This window comes from Phoenix dactylifera, chromosome 2 (assembly GCF_009389715.1).
Source record: "Phoenix dactylifera cultivar Barhee BC4 chromosome 2, palm_55x_up_171113_PBpolish2nd_filt_p, whole genome shotgun sequence".
NCBI lineage: Eukaryota > Viridiplantae > Streptophyta > Magnoliopsida > Arecales > Arecaceae > Phoenix > Phoenix dactylifera.
Window position 1 is genome coordinate 28682762 of NC_052393.1, and position 21887 is coordinate 28704648.

Sequence of the window (21887 nt, forward strand, 5' to 3'; positions counted from 1 at the left end):
ACATTATGTTTATAAGAAAATGCTTGCACCGGTCCATATTTCGTGATTAAATAACAGTTAATGTTAATGAAGAAAAAAGTTGCCATGTCCTTCATATAAGAATGAGCTCTCAGATTCCAGATTAAACCAACATCTATTATTCTCTGCAAATAAAGGGCTATAATTCCAGGTCATGATACTCGTTGCTAAACTCAAACCTATTTGTAAATAATTGAAGATTCGCACGTTGCTAATGTGGATGCTATTATTTGGAAACAAGAATTCTTCCACGTTTCATCCTGCTGCGCAAGAATCTGGTTTTGGGTCTTCTCATTTAGCTAGTCAGCTTCTCTGATAATATTTTCATTCTCAGTGGATTCAGTGGGGCAAACACGGCTCCAAATGGAGGTCACCTCCAGTGGCAATATTAGTGCCACCAATGACACCAGGGAAGTACGTAGAGGACTGCACCTATGTAATGAACAGCAAGGAAGCTTAGGGCTTCACCTTCTACTCCATTCCACTTCGAAAACTCTTCAAATGGTAGATCCACCTCATCAACTACTTATGTCTTTGCACTTATGCTGACTTTCTGGCATGAGCTACCAAGCAAATGCTTTTGCCCCTCCAAGAATTTCCCTGGATCAGCACCAAGCTAGCATCTAGGCCTCTTAACAAAACATGTCATGCCCTAAATCTAGTACATAATATGGCCATGCTATTGAGAGAGACCGCCCGCGATAACACGAAGCCAACAATCATAATCTAGATACAAATCCACTTCAAATAAAATATAACAAAAAGAACCAAATCCGTTGTCCATTAAATAAAAATGTGAGTGCTGGTTAAGAGCGATTACATCCAAATATAAATACCAAAAACTCATAACCTCAAAATTCAAAAAATCATCAACTACAAATTCGTAGTTAATTAAAGAATTAAATTTCTGCTATAAAATTGCCAAACCTGGATCATCCTTCATTCCTAGTAATCCTATTCGTCTAGAAAGAGAAAAAGAAAATAAAGAGACGTGAGCTATACAGCTCAGTAAGTAAACCATACACTAACTTATCGGATCAAACATAAACTTTTATATGCATCAATAAATCATTTAGAGAAGATAACTACCATTAGAAAATAGAATATTTTGTACTAACAGTATAATCATAAATCAACTATGCTCTTGCAAATTCATAAATTATGCAATTTATATAGATGTGGTTCCTAGTGCATTAATAAAATAATAGACCATGCTAACTTAATAAAGTCATAAATCATGTTTCATTTTGCCACATCATAATTCTTAATAATTCTCTCAGACTAAATGCTAAGGTCACGATTATACATGTGACAAAATCATAATCGACAAAATACTAACGACTATTACCTGTTGGCAAGATTATATGCCAACTGCTATTATCCGTTGGCAGGGTCATAACCAACTACTATTATCCGCTGATGGGATCATATGCCAATTGCTATTACTCACTGGTAGGGTCATATAAAACTAGTGTCGATCTATCCCATTTTTAGGAGCCATACATAGCTATCTGAGAGCCATTTGTCATATTTCTTAAATCATATTGTCTAAGATCATATTTCATTGAATCATATTTTCTTCAATCGTAATTTCTGAAAACATGTGCTCTTAAATCATATATAAATAAATAGGTTAAAAAGAATTAAATTATATTCTTGAGTTCATATTCCATAAATCATTAGCAGTAAAAATAACAGTTATGGAATTACTATTTCATAATAAATCAGGAGTTTTATAACATCGTATGCCCGATTTTAAATTTTAAGAAAATATGATATCATCAATATTTAAAATTATTTTTGTATCTTCATATAAATCACAAAGATAGAAAATATGTGAAAATTTGATAACTAATAAGGAGTGTCAAGCTTACTTACATCTTCCGCCTTAGACCTTCAAACTTCATTATACGAACTTGCTAAACCTATTTACAAATTTAAAAATAAAATTAATTTCTATTCAATGGTTTGAATACAATTAAAACATAAAAAATACGAACAATTGGCTGGATGGTAGCACTTAGCAGCTCCGGGTGGGTCAGGTCTAAGTAACTCCATCAATGAATCATGAAACACGAACTCGATCAAAGTTAAAATCATTTGACAAAGTTCATCAATGGTAGGTTTCAGGGACAAGGCAAGTGTGATCGATCCAGTAGGCTAGACCGCACCAAGTCAGTTCAGAGCCGCTTTGCATGGTCAACCCTAGTCTATTGGATAGAAAGATGGGACCTTCACCGAGGTCTTCTAAAGAGATAAAGAGGGAGAAGAGAGAGAAAAAGAGAGACAAGAAGAGAGATGGGTCTTCTATTTCTTCTCTCTTTTTTTCTTCTTCCATGGCCAAATAGGGGAAGAAAGAGGATGGACCATGGCTGTGGTCGTGGTGGTCCGTCGAGGTGGCAGTAGGTGGCGGTGACAGGCAACAGAGAGCGGCTAGTGGCGGCAGTTGATCTATTGCAATTGTGAGGACCCGTGCGGGCATGTGTTTAGTCCCACATCGGTTATTTGCTCGATAGATTTTGGGTATTTATTGTAACAACCCAGGATCTCACCCAAAATGGCTAGCCGAAATGTACTATTTGGGTTTTTTGATTCTGTATAAATACCAAAGATCTACCCAGCGAATAACCGATGTGGGACTAAACACACGCCCGCACGGGTCCTCACATACTCCCCCCGTTCAAGCCCTGACGTCCTCGTCAGGCTAAGGGTTCAAATTCATTCAAATCTAATCACAAACACCACGATCGGCTCATGGTTAGCCCCAATAGATCCGTGCTGCAGTGTCCCCTAGTCCACATAGATTATGGGCCAGATCCGCTCTGATACCATTTGTAACAACCCAGGACCTCACCCAAAATGGCTAGCCGGAAGGTATTATTTGAGTTCCTTGATCCTGTATGAGTACCCAAGATCTATCCAGCAAATAACCGATGTGGGACTAAACACACGCCCGCACGGATCCTTACATACGCCCCCCGTTCAAGCCCTGACGTCCTCGTCATGTTAAGGGTTCAAATCCATTCAAATCTAATCACAAACACCACGATCAGTCCGTGGTCAACCCCAATGGATCCGTGCTGCAGTGTCCCCTAGTTCACATAAGTTATGGGCCGGGTCTGCTCTGATACCATTTGTAACAACCCAGGATCTCACCCAAAATGGCTAGCCGAAAGATACTATTTGGGTTCCTTGATTCTGTATAAATACCAAAGATCTACCCAGCGAATAACCGATGTGGGACTACGCCCGCACGGGTCCTCACACTTATACAAGATCAAGAAACCTAAATAATACTTTCCAACTAGCCATTTTAGGTGAGGTCCTGAGTTGTTACAAATGGTCTTAGAGCGGACCCAGCCTATAACCTATGTTGACTAGGGGATACTGCAGCACAGATCCATTAAGGCTGACCACGGGCCAATCGTAGTGTTTGTGATTAGATTTGAATGGATTTGAACCTTTAGCTTGATGAGGACGTCAAAGCTTGAATGGAAGGAGTATGTGAAGACCCGTGCAGGCGTGTATTTAGTCCCACATCGATTATTCGCTGGGTAGATCTTGGGTACTTATACATGATCAAGAAACCCAAATAATACCTTCCGGCTATCCATTTTGGGTGAGATCCTGAGTTGTTACTGCCTAGGTATTCATCCGTGGATTGCTGTTGCATATTCATGTAAATCCCGGCCCATCTGGAGACTTGGGAGGAATAGCGGTGGAGATCGGCAACTGTTGAGGCGGTTATAACCGCCTGACAGCCACGATCACCACCACTTCTCCCTCCCCGCCGAGCCTATAAGAACCCAAGGATTCTTCTCTCACTCCTTCTCATTCCCTTCTCCTTCTGTGCAAGGAATCGGATCGGGAGCGACCCCGTCGGAGTAGGAGGCTGAGGCACCGGGGGAAGCGATCAAGCTACCGGAAGAGCTGCTCGGCTCCTCCTCGAAGCAAGGTAAACCCTTAAACCCTTCTCCCCCTCATGATTTGTATCCTGTTTAGCTTAGATCTAATCTAGCCATGAGATAAAAACAAAGGTAGAAGGAAATAAAACAAAAGAGAAATGGAAGAAGAGAAGGGAGGGGGAAGACTCAACTTGTGGTGTTCGGCCGCTGAGTCGGCGTTGGCACGATCGGCCACGGTTGTGACCACGGCTGTTGACAGCCGAAGACCCTCCTCCTCCCGATCATCTCCTTCACATTTTTAGTTCGACCGTAATCTAGCATTCCATGGATCCGGCCGTAATACATCCTTAAACCACTGTGGAGGCCCTTGCTCTTCCCTTTCATCTCGGTAGGTAACCTCAAGCTTCATTTCTTCCGCCGAGGAAGGAGGGGAAGAGGAGAGGTCAAGGATGAGAAGAAGAGAGAGAGTCCGATGATGGCGGCCCTAGATTAGGTAGCCGAAGACCTTGGAGAGGATAGATCGGGGTGATCCGAGGCCCTCCTTGCTCTCGACGGTGCTCGAGCTTCCATCTTCCCCCACCGGAGATGGAGGAAAGGAGCGGCCAGCCGGGCTGCAGCTGCTGCCGGCCAGACCACGGCCGCCGCAGGCGCCGCTGGTTGGCCGCAGCGCCGCTGGTTGGCCGCAGCGCCGTCGGCTTCGGGCCGGCCTTCTCCCGAGCACTCCTGCGAACCTCCTTGCCTCATGGGAGGAGAGGAGAAGAGGAGGGGAGGAGATCGGGACGAGAAGAGGAAAGAAGGAGAAGAATGTTCGGGAAGGGAGGAGAAAGAAGAAAAGAAAAAGAAAAAAAAAAGGAAAAGAAAAGAAAAAGAAGAAAGAAGGGAAATATATATATATATATAATAAAAAAAATAAAAAAAAAGTGCTATGGGCCGAATTGGGCTTGATTTCGGCGGTGGGCTTCAAATGAACAAGGCTTTAAAGGCCTGAGGCCAGACTAGGCTCTCGTCTGAGCCCAATATTCTTAAACCAGAATTAACTGAGCCAGAAGCTGAATCAGACCTGAATCAGAGGTTGAATCAAGTCTGAACCAGAAGCTGACCCAGACCAGAACCAGAAATTAAATTGAGTCATGGGCCTGAATCAGAAATTGAATTAGGCTATGGACCCGAAAATGAAATTGAGCCCTATGGATGGGTTGTAAATGACTTTAAGATTATAAATGAATAAAGATTAAATGTGTAAGTAACATGTCTTAATCTTATTATGGATCATGTATCACGTTTTATATGGTGAAAAAGTATTATTTATAGAATTGGAATTGTGTATATGAATTGTGGAAAATATAAGTAACCCGGATATAATCTTATGTTTTATCAAATACTTGTGACTATTTGATTATGAAATTGTATATGATTATTTATATTTTCACAAAATTAGGATCCAACATGTGTTAGCAAATGATTGCATGATTTTGGATAAATAGCATCCATAATGATTATTATATTATTTACACATTATTATGATGAGGTAGAAAGATGCATGGAAAGAAAAATAAAGTTTCCAGCATGATCATGAATTTTATTCAGCATGATGCCATTACTCACTTTCCAATGTACCGATGAGAAAAAATTTATGAAAAGCATGATATGTTTTTAAGAACTCTCAGATCGCTATGTACGGCCCTCGCCAGCGGGTTATAGTAGCTTGGTTTAGACCCTGCCAACGGGGAACAATAGTTGGCAAAGATTATGGCCCTCGCCAGCGGGTTACAGTAGCTCGGTATACGGCCCTCGCCAGCGGGTTACAGTAGCTCGGCATACGGCCCTCGCCAGCGGGTTATAGTAGCTTGGTTTAGACCCTGCCAACGGAGAACAATAGTTGGCAAAGATTATGGCCCTCGCCAGCGGGTTACAGTAGCTCGGCATACGGCCCTCGCCAGCGGGTTATAGTAGCTTGGCTTAGACCCTGCCAACGGAAAATAATAGTTTGTAAAGATTATGGCCCTGTCACGGGTAATAATAGTGACCATAGCTGCACTATCATCTGAGAGCACGAATTTCAAAGTATGAATAATGATAAGTACGGATTTCAAAGCATGAATAATGATGAGTACGGATTTCAGAGCATGAATAATGATGAGCACGGATTTCAAGAGCATGAATAATGATGAGCACGGATTTCAAAGCATGAATAATGATGAGCACGGATTTCAAAGCATGAATAATGATGAGCACGGATTTCAACTCATGGGATAATGACAAAAGTTTTATGATGCATAGCCATGTTTATAAAGTTGCATAAATGGACATGCATAGTTTATATGACTGGTTTGTTATATGAAATACTTACTTTGTTACAACTGTTAGTTTCTTAAATTAATGCACTAGTATGAGAAATATTATGATTGATCAGATAAGATTATGCATGGTTACTTACTGAGCTTTATAGCTCATACCCATTTATTTATGTTCTTACAGATGAATAGGAGATGCTAGGAACGAGGAGCGTGACATGCTTCAGGGTTATGGGAAAGACGAATGTTAAATGTTGATATTATTTTTAGAAGCTTTGTATGGATTTTAATACATGAACATTTAATGACTTTCATGAATATAGTTGTTTACAATTTGAAGTTTTAAAGTGGCTGCGTGTTATTGTATGCTTAACTTGGCAATAACACGGCCGTGTCATGAACCGAATTCGGGGCGTGACATTAAGTGGTATCAGAGCAATAAGTTTAACCATGATTTTAAAAACTTTTAAAATTAATCATGGGAATGGATAGCTAAGTTAGCTTTCACATGATTGGAGTCACAGTAAGAACAATAATGACATTTTAAATATTAAATAAATAAAAATAATAGCAATAATAATAATAAGAGAAAATTTCTATATATATATTTAAATACATATATATATAATGTGATGAAATGGATAATGATTAATACTATATTTTGATAGGTGACGATGAGTGATAGCGAGAATGAAGTTCTGGCTAACTATAAAAGAAAAGGAATGAAAGCATCAACCCAAGAAGCTACCAACATGCCGCTAGGCCAGCCTCAAATGTTGTAGCTACTCAGGCAGATCTGGCTGGGGTATGCCAAGTGGTGGCACAGCTTCTTCAGCAGCAGCAGCAGACGCAGCTCTCCTTCCGACCTGTGTCGTCTACCGATACCTATTATGAGAAATTTCGGAGGCTGCACCCTCCAATGTTTGAGGGAGGTGCTGATTACTTGGCTACGGAGGCTTGGATTCGGGAGATAGAGGAGATGTATGATGCCCTACAATTTCCCAAGGAGGTCAAGGTCAAATTGGCGGTTCCTATGCTCAAAGGAAACGCTAAGTTCCGGTGGATAGCTATGAAGGCTGCTGTTCAAGGAAATGGTGAACAACTGACATGGGAGGAATTTAAAGATGAATTTTACAACCAATACTTTCCTCAGTCAGTGAGATTGGTGAAGCAGAACGAATTCTTGGCCCTGAAACAGACCGAGAATATGACAGTATTGGAATATGCCAGCAAGTTTAATGAATTGGGCAGGTTTTGTCCTCAGTTCATGGAGGAAGAGATAAGTAAAGCTAATAGGTTTGAACAAGGCCTGAGATATGGGATCAGGTCTAGGTTGGCTGTTCTGCTTTTCACTAGTTACCAGGATGTATTGGAAAGGGCTCTAAAATTAGAAGCCGAATTGAAGAGATCAGAAAAAGAAAGAAGTGACCAGAAGAGACCCAAGATGACAGAAAGTCTGAGTGACAGGCCACAGAACCTTGAAAGTAGTACAAATAAGAAGAAGAGGTTTGAGGTCTGTACCTACTGTGGCAAGACTCATGGGGGGCCTTGTTTTAAGAAGATGGGAGTCTGCTTCATTTGTGGTCAACAAGGACATTTGGCACGGGACTGTCCAAATAAAAAGAAGAACGACTCGGAACCTACTGAATTGGGAGCTCAGCTTTTGCATTGATTTAGTAGAATGCTTGTGACCAAATAGTGACAAGTATCATTCTAGATAATTCCATGAAGGCTATGTGTCAATTGATTGTAAATCATCCGACCCCTTTGTATCTTTTGGGTTTCTAACTCTCTATAATGCTTGAACCAGTCTTTATGTGATGTCGTCTCCATTAAGAAAGCTATTCTCATGGATGTTATGTTTAAGAATCTTTTCACTTAAATGAGAAAGTTAGAGTCAATACAAATTGAGACTGAGCCTTAGACATGTTGGGCTCAATCAGAGTTGCGCAGCAGAAGTCTAGTAGAATATTAGATAAAAGACTAAATATCTTCAATTGTTTAAGAATTAAGGTATGTAAAATTTCGAGGACGAAATTTCTTTTAAGGGGGGAAGAATGTAAATCCCGGCCCATCTGGAGACTTGGGAGGAATAGCGGTGGAGATCGGCAACTGTTGAGGCGGTTATAACCGCCTGACAGCCACGATCACCACCACTTCTCCCTCCCCGCCGAGCCTATAAGAACCCAAGAATTCTTCTCTCACTCCTTCTCATTCCCTTCTCCTTCTGTGCAAGGAATCGGATCGGGAGCGACGCCGTCGGAGTAGGAGGCTGAGGCACCGGGGGAAGCGATCAAGCTACCGAAAGAGCTGCTCGGCTCCTCCTCGAAGCAAGGTAAACCCTTAAACCCTTCTCCCCCTCATGATTTGTATCCTGTTTAGCTTAGATCTAATCTAGCCATGAGATAAAAACAGAGGTAGAAGGAAATAAAACAATAGAGAAATGGAAGAAGAGAAGGGAGGGGGAAGACTCAACTTGTGGTGTTCGGCCGCTGAGTCGGCGTTGGCACGATCGGCCACGGTTGTGGCCACGGCTGTTGACAGTCGAAGACCTTCCTCCTCCCGATCATCTCCTTCACATTTTTAGTTCGACCGTAATCTAGCATTCCATGGATCCGGCCGTAATACATCCTTAAACCACTGTGGAGGCCCTTGCTCTTCCCTTTCATCTCGGTAGGTAACCTCAAGCTTCATTTCTTCCGCCGAGGAAGGAGGGGAAGAGGAGAGGTCAAGGATGAGAAGAAGAGAGAGAGTCCGATGATGGTGGCCCTAGATTAGGTAGCCGAAGACCTTGGAGAGGATAGATCGGGGTGATCCGAGGCCCTCCTTGCTCTCGACGGTGCTCGAGCTTCCATCTTCCCCGACCGGAGATGGAGGAAAGGAGCGGCCAGCCGGGCTGCGGCTGCTGCCGGCCAGACCACGGCCGCCACAGGCGCCGCTGGTTGGCCGCAGCACCGCCTGCTTCGGGCCGGCCTTCTCCCGAGCACTCCTGCGAACCTCCTTGCCTCATGGCAGGAGAGGAGAAGAGGAGGGGAGGAGATCGGGACGAGAAGAGGAAAGAAGGAGAAGAATGTTCGGGAAGGGAGGAGAAAGAAGAAAAGAAAAAGAAAAAAAAAGGAAAAGAAAAGAAAAAGAAGAAAAGAAGGGAAATATATATATATATATAATAAATAAAAAATAAAAAAAAAGTGCTATGGGCCGAATTGGGCTTGATTTCGGCGGTGGGCTTCAAATGAACAAGGCTTTAAAGGCCTGAGGCCAGACTAGGCCCTCGTCTGAGCCCAATATTCTTAAACACAGAATTAACTGAGCCAGAAGCTGAATCAGACCTGAATCAGAGGTTGAATCAAGTCTGAACCAGAAGCTGACCCAGACCAGAACCAGAAATTAAATTGAGTCATGGGCCTGAATCAGAAATTGAATTAGGCTATGGACCCGAAAATGAAATTGAGCCCTATGGATGGGTTGTAAATGACTTTAAGATTATAAATGAATAAAGATTAAATGTGTAAGTAACATGTCTTAATCTTATTATGGATCATGTATCACGTTTTATATGGTGAAAAAGTATTATTTATAGAATTGGAATTGTGTATATGAATTGTGGAAAATATAAGTAACCCGGATATAATCTTATGTTTTATCAAATACTTGTGACTATTTGATTATGAAATTGTATATGATTATTTATATTTTCACAAAATTAGGATCCAACATGTGTTAGCAAATGATTGCATGATTTTGGATAAATAGCATCCATAATGATTATTATATTATTTACACATTGTTATGATGAGGTAGAAAGATGCATGGAAAGAAAAATAAAGTTTTCAGCATGATCATGAATTTTATTCAGCATGATGCCATTACTCACTTTCCAATGTACCGATGAGAAAAGATTTATGAAAAGCATGATATGTTTTTAAGAACTCTCAGATCGCTATGTACGGCCCTCGCCAGCGGGTTATAGTAGCTTGGTTTAGACCCTGCCAACGGGGAACAATAGTTGGCAAAGATTATGGCCCTCGCCAGCGGGTTACAGTAGCTCGGCATACGGCCCTCGCCAGCGGGTTATAGTAGCTTGGTTTAGACCCTGCCAACGGGGAACAATAGTTGGCAAAGATTATGGCCCTCGCCAGCGGGTTACAGTAGCTCGGCATACGGCCCTCGCCAGCGGGTTATAGTAGCTTGGCTTAGACCCTGCCAACGGGGAATAATAGTTGGTAAAGATTATGGCCCTGTCACGGGTAATAATAGTGACCATAGCTGCACTATCAATCTGAGAGCACGAATTTCAAAGTATGAATAATGATAAGTACGGATTTCAAAGCATGAATAATGATGAGTACGGATTTCAGAGCATGAATAATGATGAGCACGGATTTCAGAGCATGAATAATGATGAGCACGGATTTCAAAGCATGAATAATGATGAGCACGGATTTCAACTCATGGGATAATGACAAAAGTTTTATGATGCATAGCCATGTTTATGAAGTTGCATAAATGGACATGCATAGTTTATATGACTGGTTTGTTATATGAAATGCTTACTTTGTTACAACTGTTAGTTTCTTAAATTAATGCACTAGTATGAGAAAATATTATGATTGATCAGATAAGATTATGCATGGTTACTTACTGAGCTTTATAGCTCATACCCATTTATTTATGTTCTTACAGATGAATAGGAGATGCTAGGAACGAGGAGCGTGACATGCTTCAGGGTTATGGGGAAAAGAAAATGACACATTAAATGTTGCTATTTTTAGATGCTTTGTAATCAATCTTTTATTGATGAAACATTTGATAACATTCAAGAAAGAAATTGTTCATAATTGATTTAAAGTTTTAAAGTGGCTGCGTGTTATTGCGGACAAGGGTTCGCAATAGCACGGCTGTGTCATGAACCGAATTCGGGGCGTGACAATTCAGCTTGTGTTGCAACAGTTATTGCCATATTCTTAATCTACCCTATTGGTTAAGGAAATTTTTCTAATAGAACGCCTTGAGGAATATCTTGTACTTTCAATTTTATGATTGTATTCCAAATAGAATACAGTATCCTGATGCATCTATTTCACATGTTGGATGTAGTTGGTGATTTCGATGGCTCCCTATTCAGTGCTATGCATGCTTCCTTTGTAACCTCTAGTTTAATCAGAGAAACCACTGAAAATGAGTCTGTTAATGAAGGTTGCCGATGCAGTCAAAAATATCTAGTTTGATAGGCTTAAGACGCTATAATCCTATATTTCTTGATTGATATCACCTCTTAGTTCTATGACAAGATAAGGTGGAAGGTTCAATTTTTGCTGCAATCAGCCCCAAAAGGTGGGATGGGTATAGGATAGAAAACGTCCAGATTAACCTCTCCGAGTCCCATGAAAAAGAACACTATAGTCTCAAGATTCCATACATGCACCCTCGATAATAGGAGATGCATCAATGTCATTTTCTGTCGCAGCTCAGAGCTATATCCTGAGAGAAAATTTTCCTAGGGGAGGATAGAATGTTATCGGCTCTCAATGTATGGCTTTGGTGGAGTGTAACGGTTATAATTCTGCAGGCAAAACCCAAGCACTTAAAAAGTTAATTGGCTTCTTATTATTACCTCATTGAAAGAATAAATACCTTTTCCTTTTTTCTTTTGATTTTTTTTTTTTTTTTTTTTTTTTTTTTGCCTGCTGCGTACAAGAGAAGCAAATGTTCATGGACACATCCTAGAAATATCCGTGACACATAGTAGAGGTGACAGCTGCAAGGAAGAACGAGAGGAGAGAATTCAAAGCATGCCTTGTTCCCTCACCAAAAGGGAAGTTACGTAATCTTTAAATCAATGACCAACTTGTTAAAATGCATGAACGGGGGGTCGGACATCATTAAGGATGACTAAATCAGGGGCAATGCTATGCTGCACCATTGCTCCATTTTGCATCCAACATGGCAGGAGGGAATTGGTGCAAGTTACGATGCGTGGCTATTATATCAGCACCATGTCGGACGAGGAATTAATGGTGAATGTGCCCTTTGCTCTACTTCCTGTTTCTCTCCTCGCTTTCCAAGCATTTATGATCCATAAAATGGTAGGCAAGGGAAACCAAAGGCACTTCGATGTTATTAATATCATAAGCAGAAGAGAAATCTCTCATATTGCAGAAGGCGAGTAAAGTTAGACCCGAGCCATGTTTCCAAAGAACATGTTCTTCTTTCTCATCCTCACACTCGCTACAGCATCAGCAGAAGATGACGATTTTACATACAATGGATTCGGTCCTGCCAAACTGCGGCTAGATGGCATCGCAGAGATCACTCCCAATGGCCTCCTAATGCTCACTGACACTAGACAGCCAGCCAAGGGCCACGCCTTTCTCCCAACTCCCATCCGTTTTAAGAACTCGACAACTGGTAAAGCTCTCTCCTTCTCAACTTCTTTCATCTTTGCAATGATCCCTAAGTACCAAGACCTGTTTGGCCATGGAATAGCCTTCGTTCTTGCACAATCGGTAGATCTGTCTTATGCCTTACCTAATCAATTCCTGGGACTTTTCAATTCAAGCAATTCATATTCTTCAAACCAAATTGTGGCCATCGAGTTCGATTCAAACATGAACCCTGAATTTGACGATATTGACAATAATCATGTCGGAATTGATGTTAACAGTCCAAAGTCTATTAGCTCCTCGCATGCAGCTTATTACACAAATGATGACGGAGGTGGGTTCAAGAACCTGAGCCTTGTGAGTGGCAAACCAATACAGGCCTGGATAGAATACAATCACTTGGAAGGACTGCTTAATGTAACGTTAGCACCTATTGATGTAGCCAAACCAGGTGTTCCATGCTTGTCTTCAAATGTAACTCTCTCTTCCTTGATCTCAGACTATATGTATGTCGGATTTTCTTCTTCGGTAGGACCATTTATAACATCTCATTACATTCTGGGCTGGAGCTTTAAGTTGAATGGAAGGGCTCAAGCACTCGATCTCTCACGTCTTCCACCCCTCCCCCGCACAGGGTCTAAATCGAGCTTAGAGTCTTGGAAGATTGGGTTGCCGATAATCTTGGCAATACTCTTGTTGTTAATAATCGTAATTGGCACAATCCTTCTTGTGAATAGTAGGATTAAATTCAGAGAGGTGTTTGAAGATTGGGAGGTAGAATATGGACCCCAGAGGTTCTGCTTCAAGGACCTATTCTTGGCCACCAATGGCTTCAGAGACCAACATCTCTTGGGAGCTGGAGGTTTTGGTAAGGTCTACAGAGGTGTGCTGCCGAACACTGGCATCCAAGTTGCAGTCAAGCAGGTCTCGCATGAATCGAGACAAGGTATGAGAGAGTTCATCGCAGAGATTGTTAGCATCGGCCGCTTGCGTCACCGGAACTTGGTACAGCTCCTTGGTTATTGCAGGAGAAAAAGGGAGCTCTTGTTGGTCTATGAATTCATGCCCAATTCTAGTCTGGACAAGTACCTATTTAACCAACCTAAGTCGATGCTTAGCTGGGGACAAAGATTCCAAATAATCAAAGGTGTAGCTTCCGCGCTTTATTATTTGCACGAAGGATGGGAGAAGGTGGTTGTTCACAGAGATATCAAGGCCAGCAACATCCTGCTAGATGATCAGATGAATGGAAGACTAGGTGATTTTGGCCTGGCAAGACTCTATGATCACGGAAACGATCCCCAGACTACACATGTAGTTGGAACTTTGGGTTACCTTGCGCCGGAGCTCGCCAAGACTGGCAAGGCAACTACAAGCACAGATGTGTTTGCCTTTGGTGGATTTTTGCTTGAGATGGCTTGTGGAAGAAGGCCAATAGAGACAAGAGCATCAGAACAAGAGATAGTGTTGGTAGATAAAGTTCTGGAGTGCTGGAAGGCAGGGACTATTTTGGAGGCAAGGGATCTTAACTTGGAGAATGAATATATTGCTGAAGAGATGGAGATGGTGCTAAAGCTTGGCCTCCTTTGCTCACACCCTAACTTCAGTTCTAGGCCTCCTATGCGGCTGGTGATCCGAATACTGGAACGTGAGGCTCCCCTTCCTGAGATGTCTGAAGATGGTTGGAATGCCGAGATTTCAGGTTTGGGGAGGGAAGGCTTTGTTGATATTGGCATGTCAGATAGTTCACTGTTAACCATGTCTGCCTGCTCAGCATCAGCAATGGAATCTACACTCTTGACAGGCCGTTGATAGTGGTAAATGTTTGTAAAAGTAATGCTTAAATTATATCTTGCTTCATGCTCTGAATGGTACAACATTTTATTGCAGTGTAGTTGTTGCCGCAATTCAAGATTAAAATAGCAGCAACTAAATGTGATGCAGTTTGCTGAAAAAAAGAAATCCAGTAGATAAACAAAAAATGGAACGTGTATGTTAGAAAAGAATTTTCTCTAGTGTGGTGTAAAGAAGCATGCCTTGCAGAGGTCAACTTGAGGTTCTCTGCAACTGTAGCTAGATATATGAGATGATTCAAATATAGATACTTATTTACATTCCACTAACTTGCTCCAATGCATTCCCCTAATCTTTATTTAAAAGAGCATGAAGTGGACACTTGGGACAGAAATGTGCAAATTGGAAAACGAGCATCTCGAACTCCTAGTTTAACAGGATTAGTCTCACTGTCTCAGACCCATTATTTCTGGTGAAAGATATGAGCTTCTCCTTCTCTCTTTTTGTTACTTTTTGTTTCCGGTGTTGTTGAGGAAGAGGAGGGCTCGAAGTCCGCCTAATTTATTTCTCACAGGCAACAGACTCTATCACTGAGGGTATTGGACGGTCCAACTCTTACCACAAGATCTCCAATAAGCTCAATTGCCTTAAACACAGTGGTATGCTAAATATAACTTATGGGAACATCCATGTAAACAAAATATAAGGATTGAATGAAGGTCTTAGCGCCCTCATTTCCATGATATATGGAGTAAATGAATGTACAATTGCCCATTCTGTCAAAGTGTTTTAAAGTGATTACTGCGGTGGGTTAAAGAGATTGATATGTCAAAACTTGCATTTTTAATTATTACCGGGCATATGATATCTTAGGTAACAATCCTTATGATATAGAGACAATTCCATGGACACAAAAATGAACAGAAATCTTTGAAAGATATTCCGATTAAAGACCTGATATAAGTTAAAAACTTCTTATAGGTTGGAGGTGCTAACTGGCAGAACTTGAAAAGACTCGTCACATTGATACAAGAGACCTAGGTTTGATGCCAACATCACTCCAATATTGACCCAGGCTTCTGTCCATCTTAGTTCAGAAAAGAATAATTAAAAGTAGAGTTCTTATAGGGCAGAGAAGTTAGCAAGTGATACAACATCAGACTTGGATTTAAAATTGTTTAGCTGCAATCAACCTAAGTTAATATGATTTTTTTTTTTCTTTTGAGACTCCTTGAGCATAACTCTTCCCCCAAAAAATGGCATCCTAGCTTTCAGAAACAACACAAAAAGACCCAGAAATAGTTTTAGCATTGTCATCTGCAAGGACTTGCGTAGTCCTTGTGCAAGCAAGTCATATCTGCAGATGCAGTAATCTCGACAATCTTTCAACATTAAATAGGATGTGGATGGATGAACTGCACAAGGACTTCTCCTCAATGTGATGTCTACCTCTCATAATTAATTAGTTGGTTCTTTCCTTTGTTGAACGCAAAGGTCGAATAGGTCCATCGTTGCACATCATAATGTGTGGCAAATAACCACTGAATTGCTCAAAAACAAGACTTGTCTACTGACGCAGTAATCTGGACAATCTTTCAACGTGAAATGGGATGTGGATGGATGAACTACCCAAGGACTACTACTCTTCAATGAGATGTCTACCTCCCAAAATTAATTAGCTGACTTTCTGTTGTTTGCCGGACGCCAAGTTTGAATGGTTCAATGGTTGCACATCATGATGTGAGGCAAATAACCACTGAATTGCTCCAAAACAAAGTCCGTCATTCTTCTCCAAATGGACCGAAAATTATCCTTACTTTTGGTGATATGTGTGCTTACAGGAATCACAGCAACCAAATATGATGAATTCACATACAACGGATTCAAAAGGAGTGAGTTATACCTCGATGGCGTAGCAGAGATCACACCCAATGGCCTTCTGAGATTAACCAACACTACAAGGAGACAGCAAGGACATGCATTCCACAAAGTACCACTGCATTTGAGGAACACTTCGGACGGTAATGTTTACTCTTTCTCTACCTGCTTTGTTTTCGCGATACTCCCCGAATATCCAGATGTGGGTGGCAACGGACTTGCACTTGTGCTCTCTCCAACCAGGGGGCTCCCTGGGGCTCTGTCCAACCAATACCTTGGTCTCTTCAACTCTACCAATAATGGCAATTCATCAAATCATGTCCTTGCTATTGAGCTAGACGCCATCTTCAATATGGAGTTTGGTGATATTGACAACAACCATCTCGGAATTGATGTCAACGGATTAAGGTCCATGAACGCCGCACCAGCATCATATTTCATTGAGAAAATTGGCAAGTCTAAGAATCTCAGCCTTACAAGCGGGAAACCAATGCAGGTATGGGTAGATTATAGCAATCCAGAGAAGAAGCTAAATGTAACAATATCTCCCATCAGTGTGCCCAAACCAAGTCATCCATTGTTGTCATCTTCCATTAATCTATCCTCGGTAATATTAGATACCATGTATATTGGCTTCTCTGGTTCTACAGGCTCCATTCTAACATCCCATTATGTTCTGGGTTGGAGCTTTAAGATGAATGGGCAAGCGGATGCCCTCAACCTGTCCAGCCTTCCTTCACTTCCTTATAAAAAGCATAGAAGAAACCTAACATCCCTGATAATATGGCTGTCCTTAGGAGTAGTGGTGTTCATAACTATAACCGCCTGCGGTATTGCTTACATAATAAGAAGAAAGGCAAGATATGCTGAAGTTCTTGAAGAGTGGGAGCTTGAAAACAGAACTCATAGATTCTCATATAAAGAACTATTCAAGGCTACCAAAGGCTTTCCCGAGAAAAATCTTCTGGGAGTTGGCGGTTTTGGAAGAGTTTACAAAGGCAAGCTGCCCACCTCTAAAACTGAAATCGCAGTAAAGAGCATTTCTCATGATTCTAAGCAAGGAATGAGGGAGTTTGTTGGGGAGATTGCGAGTAACAGTCAGCTCCGTCACCGCAATTTGGTCCAACTTCTTGGCTATAGCCGTAGGAAAGGGGAAGTCTTTTTGGTCTATGAGTTCCTGCCCAATGGAAGTCTTGACAAGTTCCTCTATGATGCAAACAAGCCAACGACACTTAGCTGGAGTCAGAGACTAAAAATTATCAGAGGGGTGGCTTCAGGTTTGCTCTACCTGCATGAAGAGTGGGAGCAGATTGTCGTACACAGAGATATAAAAGCAAGCAATGTCTTGCTGGACAGTGAAATGAATGGAAAGTTGGGAGACTTTGGACTATCAAGATTGTATGATCATGATAGCGATCCCCAAATCACTCATGTGGTAGGAACTTTCGGTTATATAGCTCCAGAGCTCACTAAAACAGGCAGGGCAACTACGAGCACTGATGTCTTCGCCTTCGGAGTTTTCGTACTTGAGGTTGTCTGTGGAAGGAGGCCAATAATGCAACAAGAATCACTGGACCTTCATTTGGTGGACTGGGTGTGGAGGAGTTGGAGGAATGGAGTAATTCTAGAGGTTACAGATGCAAGACTGGGAGGTGATTATCATCTGGGGGAAGTGGAAATGATTTTAAAGATGGGATTGCTTTGTTCACATCCTATACCTGCAGCAAGACCAACCATGCGCCAAGTGATGCAGTTCTTGGATGGTGATCTTTCGCTACCGCAGATACCCCAAGGATGGGCGGGGCATCACTATTTCATCACCAGAGCATGCTGAAGAATTAGAAGAATCATAATATCATAAGTGTCAGTTGTTACTTGCAAAGTGTTCCATCCACTGGCAAAGAGCCAATCCTCTTTGAAGGTTGTTGATTTTCTGGAATTTAGGTAACTAGTGGAATTTGAATGTAAGTCTTACATTTTGTCATTTCCTCTCTTTTCACTTCACTCGGAGACCTAACATAACATCCAATTAAGTGGTCATATTCATCCTTTATGCTCATTTCAAAATGAACACAAACTGCTATATATGAACACCATGTAATTCTGAGCAAGTCATTCAGCTTCTTTGGCTTAGGTGAAACACTGTGACATTATGTTCTTGTTCCAGTCCATACTTCGTTGAAAAATACCAGTTAATGTTACTGAAGAAAAATGTTTCCATGGTACTGCTGTATTCCATCATGTAAGAATGAGCTCTCTGATTCCGAATTAAACCAACATCCATCATTCTCTGCAAACAAAAGGCTATAAAATTCAGGTCATGATACTCAATGTTACACTCAAACCTATACACAAATAACTGAATGTTTGCAGGTTGCGAACGTGGATGCTATTATTCAGAAATAATCTTCTCATGAAGCTAGTCAGCTTCTCTGATAATATTTTCATTCTCAGTGGATTCAGTGGAGCAAACATGGGTCTAAATGGAGGTCACCTCCAGTGGCATATCAATGTCACCAAGGACACCAGGGAAGCAGAGGACTGCACCCATGCTATGAACAGCAAGGAAGCAAAGGGTTTCACCTTCTATTCCATCGCACTTTGAAAATTCTTCAAATGGTAAATCCACCTCATCAACTACTTCTGTCATTGCACTCATGCAGTCCTCCTCCCCCCAAGAATTTCCCTAGAGCCATACCAGGCTAGCATCTAGTCCTTTCAAACATGACAGACAATGGAAATCTACAGATCGTATTGTAGACACTGAGCTTGACATGGTCAAACACCACAGAGTTCAAAGACATCAATGATAACCATATCGAGATTGAAACTAACAGCTTGAGCACTTCTTCTTGTTTCTTTTTGTTTGTGTTTTTCTTTCTGTTTTTGTTTTTTCATTTCTTTTTGCCGAGTGTGGACTGGAAGTGGAAACTATTCAGGATCTGTTAACAAATCCTCAGTTGCTTATTTTGATAGTACAATTGGTGCAATTTTAAGAGCCAAAAGTTGATTAGTGGAGACTCAATTAGGTTTTCGTACATACGTCGGAACAAGTGTGCACCTTGATTTTGTTATAGCTCTACCAGCATGCCGCACCTAAATGTGCCTTCAAATGTTAATCTGTCATCAATTATTTTAATAGCATTGATTCTCCACACCAACTGGGCAGCTATAGGGTCTCATTACATTCTAAAATAGAGCATCTGCTCAAATGGCATTTCAGCAGTTAATTAAGGATAATACATGGAATCTTTTGAAACAAAAGCTATATGAAGATAATTTAGACTTTTCGACTAAACCACATGTATCTTACGCTGATACTGAAGGAAGAGGAAACAATCATTCTAATGACTTCAGATCGATCAGTTTGATCACAGTGTTATAAAGAGAGTATCAAAGATTTTGGCAAAAAGATTGGCTCCTTTTCTTCTTGGTTTCCTAAGTCACAGTCAGGATTCAAAAAAAGAAGGCAAATCCAAGACTGCATCCTCAAAAGCATGAGATCATCCATCAAAACAGTTTACTCAGACAGCAAGGAATTCTATTAAAGATTGAATTTGAAAAAGCCTCTGACAGATGGAATGGGACTGTGCTTTCTAAGTGCTGATCGATAGAGGGTTTCCTCTCTTATGGTTCGATGAATCAAGAATGTGATATTCTTCTTGCAATCTTAGTTTTCTGGTAAATGGACAGGCAGTAAGCTAGATTCTCTGCCGCATTTGGGTGGCCTCCTCTCTCCTTTCCTTTTCATCGTTGCAACATATTGCCTAGCCAGAATATTTCATAAAGGTCAGAGTGAAGGTGTATTGGAGGGACTCGGTAATTGTGGAGATGACACGAGTAAGATTATCCTGCAATATGCAGACAATATGCAGATGACACTATAATGTTTGTGAAGGCTTTGAAGGATCAGATTTTTCTAACTAAACTAATAGTTTACAGCTTCAAACTGGATTGCCTCCTTCGCAGCACATCACTCTGGGCCTTCTTATGGGACGGCACTGATCTCATTCCGTAGGGCATAGCTCATGTTTTGCATTCTGATTGTTCGTGGCGTACTCACATTCAAGTATAGTAAGATGTCGGTGCACCAAAAAAAAAAAAGATCCTCAAGCCCAGCACATTGGTGGAGTGTGACTGTAATACCCCAGAAAAGGAAAAAAAAAATAGAGGGGTGGACGGGCCGGCCCGAAAAGACCGGGCCCATCCACCATATACGATCGTGCCCTAGGCACGATTGTGGGAGAAGAAACACACAATAAAGGGGAGAGGGGGCGGCGGCGGCGTGAGGTCGATCGCCGAAGGAGACCCAGCGCCGACGCCGGGATCCGGCCGGCCGCGGAGGAAGACCACTTCCCTTTGTCGAAGATTCCGACGGGTGAAGAAGCTTGCATCCGAGGGAGTTGCTCACGGGTTCTTCCACCCATCTCGCCGGAAAGGTCGCCGGAGCCCGTCGGGCTGAGGTAAGCATAGCTCGTCCCTTGTACTTCCTCTGCTAGGGGTAGGGCGGTGTTGGATGGGGATTTTGGCCGACGGATCGTCGGGGAAGAGTCCGAAACAGGGTACCCCTGTTTCGGCTCCTCTCCTCCGGATCCTGCCACCGCCGGCCGCCGGGATTGGCTGAGATCCATGGCATATGAGGGTTGTATCGGGACTGTGGGTTGGTCGAGAGGGATTTCTAGGGTTTTAGAAGGGATGGGAAGAGGTGGACCGAGATCACCTTCCTCGTGATCCCATCTCCTTTCCTTTCCCTCGTTGGTTGGCCGCCGGCCGACCACCGTCTCCGATGGTGCCACAGTTGAGGGCCGTCACAGGCCGTTCGTCGTCGCCAAGGATGGGCACCCTGGTGGCTGTGCCATCCTAATTCGAGAAGAGAGGGAGATGGATCGGCTTCCCTCATTTTGAGGAGGAAGAGTTTTCTCTCTCCTCTCTTCTCTCTCCTAGGTTCTCTCTACTTGGATTATTTCTCTCACCATTTTCTCTCTCTAGATTGGAGTTTTCTCTCTCTAGTTTGATACGAGGAGACCATTGTTTGTAAGGATTGCTGGATAGTCGTAGGTCAATGGAGGGTTTTGGGTTGTCAGATACTCCGGATAATTTTTTAATATTGTCTTGGTTCTGTAGGAGAACAATCTGTTGGACGGAAGGACGTTGAGCAGGGTTCTGCATATCTGGATTTATAGATCGCCGTGAGGACGGGTGATTAGTATGTCTGAGTTAACAAAGGTAAGAATTCTTGTACGCCAATCCTACATGATATACATATTTCTGCACTATATATGTTTGATATGCTATGATCCAGACAAAACAAAATAGTTTTATATTTAATTATATTTTGATCGTGTTGGCTTGTGATTGGTATTATGATGGATGCATGTATGTGTATAACCTATATCTGCATAATTGAATTTATGGATGTGGTGGTATGGACTAACCATGTTATATTGATTGCCCTGTCACGGGCTGGAAATGTGACCATGGTTAGTCTAGGTTGGAAATAAATTAGATAGGGAATGGATGTGTGTTTGTGAATTGATTGAATGAACAGGGACTTTGGGCTTATCTCGTTATTATTGATTGCCCCATCACAGGCTGGAAATGTGATATTATCGATT

The 21887-nt window shown here is 41.8% G+C and overlaps 2 protein-coding genes and 1 long non-coding RNA gene across 3 annotated transcripts; 2 read left to right on the plus strand and 1 right to left on the minus strand.

Moving 5' to 3' along the window:
• Positions 1-8085: 8085 nt before the first annotated feature.
• On the minus strand, positions 8086-8743 carry LOC120109967. Its single transcript, XR_005510785.1, has 2 exons — positions 8694-8743; positions 8086-8606 (listed from the first exon to the last, which is right to left on the minus strand). It is a non-coding gene; the product is annotated as an uncharacterized LOC120109967 (long non-coding RNA).
• Positions 8744-12056: 3313 nt separating this feature from the next.
• LOC103705678 (L-type lectin-domain containing receptor kinase SIT2-like) lies at positions 12057-14719 on the plus strand. The gene has a single exon (XM_008789484.4). It carries the CDS (start codon positions 12403-12405, stop codon positions 14410-14412), a length of 2010 nt encoding a protein of 669 aa, XP_008787706.2. The 5' UTR covers positions 12057-12402; the 3' UTR covers positions 14413-14719.
• A 939-nt stretch (positions 14720-15658) lies between these two features.
• On the plus strand, positions 15659-19220 carry LOC103720117 (L-type lectin-domain containing receptor kinase SIT2-like). Its single transcript, XM_008809683.4, has one exon. It carries the CDS (start codon positions 16190-16192, stop codon positions 18104-18106), a length of 1917 nt encoding a protein of 638 aa, XP_008807905.2. The 5' UTR covers positions 15659-16189; the 3' UTR covers positions 18107-19220.
• Positions 19221-21887: the final 2667 nt, after the last annotated feature.

Excerpts from the sequence above, each read along its gene's own strand:
- LOC103705678 (XM_008789484.4), top strand. The coding sequence starts at position 12,403 with ATGTTTCCAAAGAACATGTTCTTCTTTCTCATCCTCACACTCGCTACA.
- LOC103720117 (XM_008809683.4), top strand. The coding sequence starts at position 16,190 with ATGGACCGAAAATTATCCTTACTTTTGGTGATATGTGTGCTTACAGGA.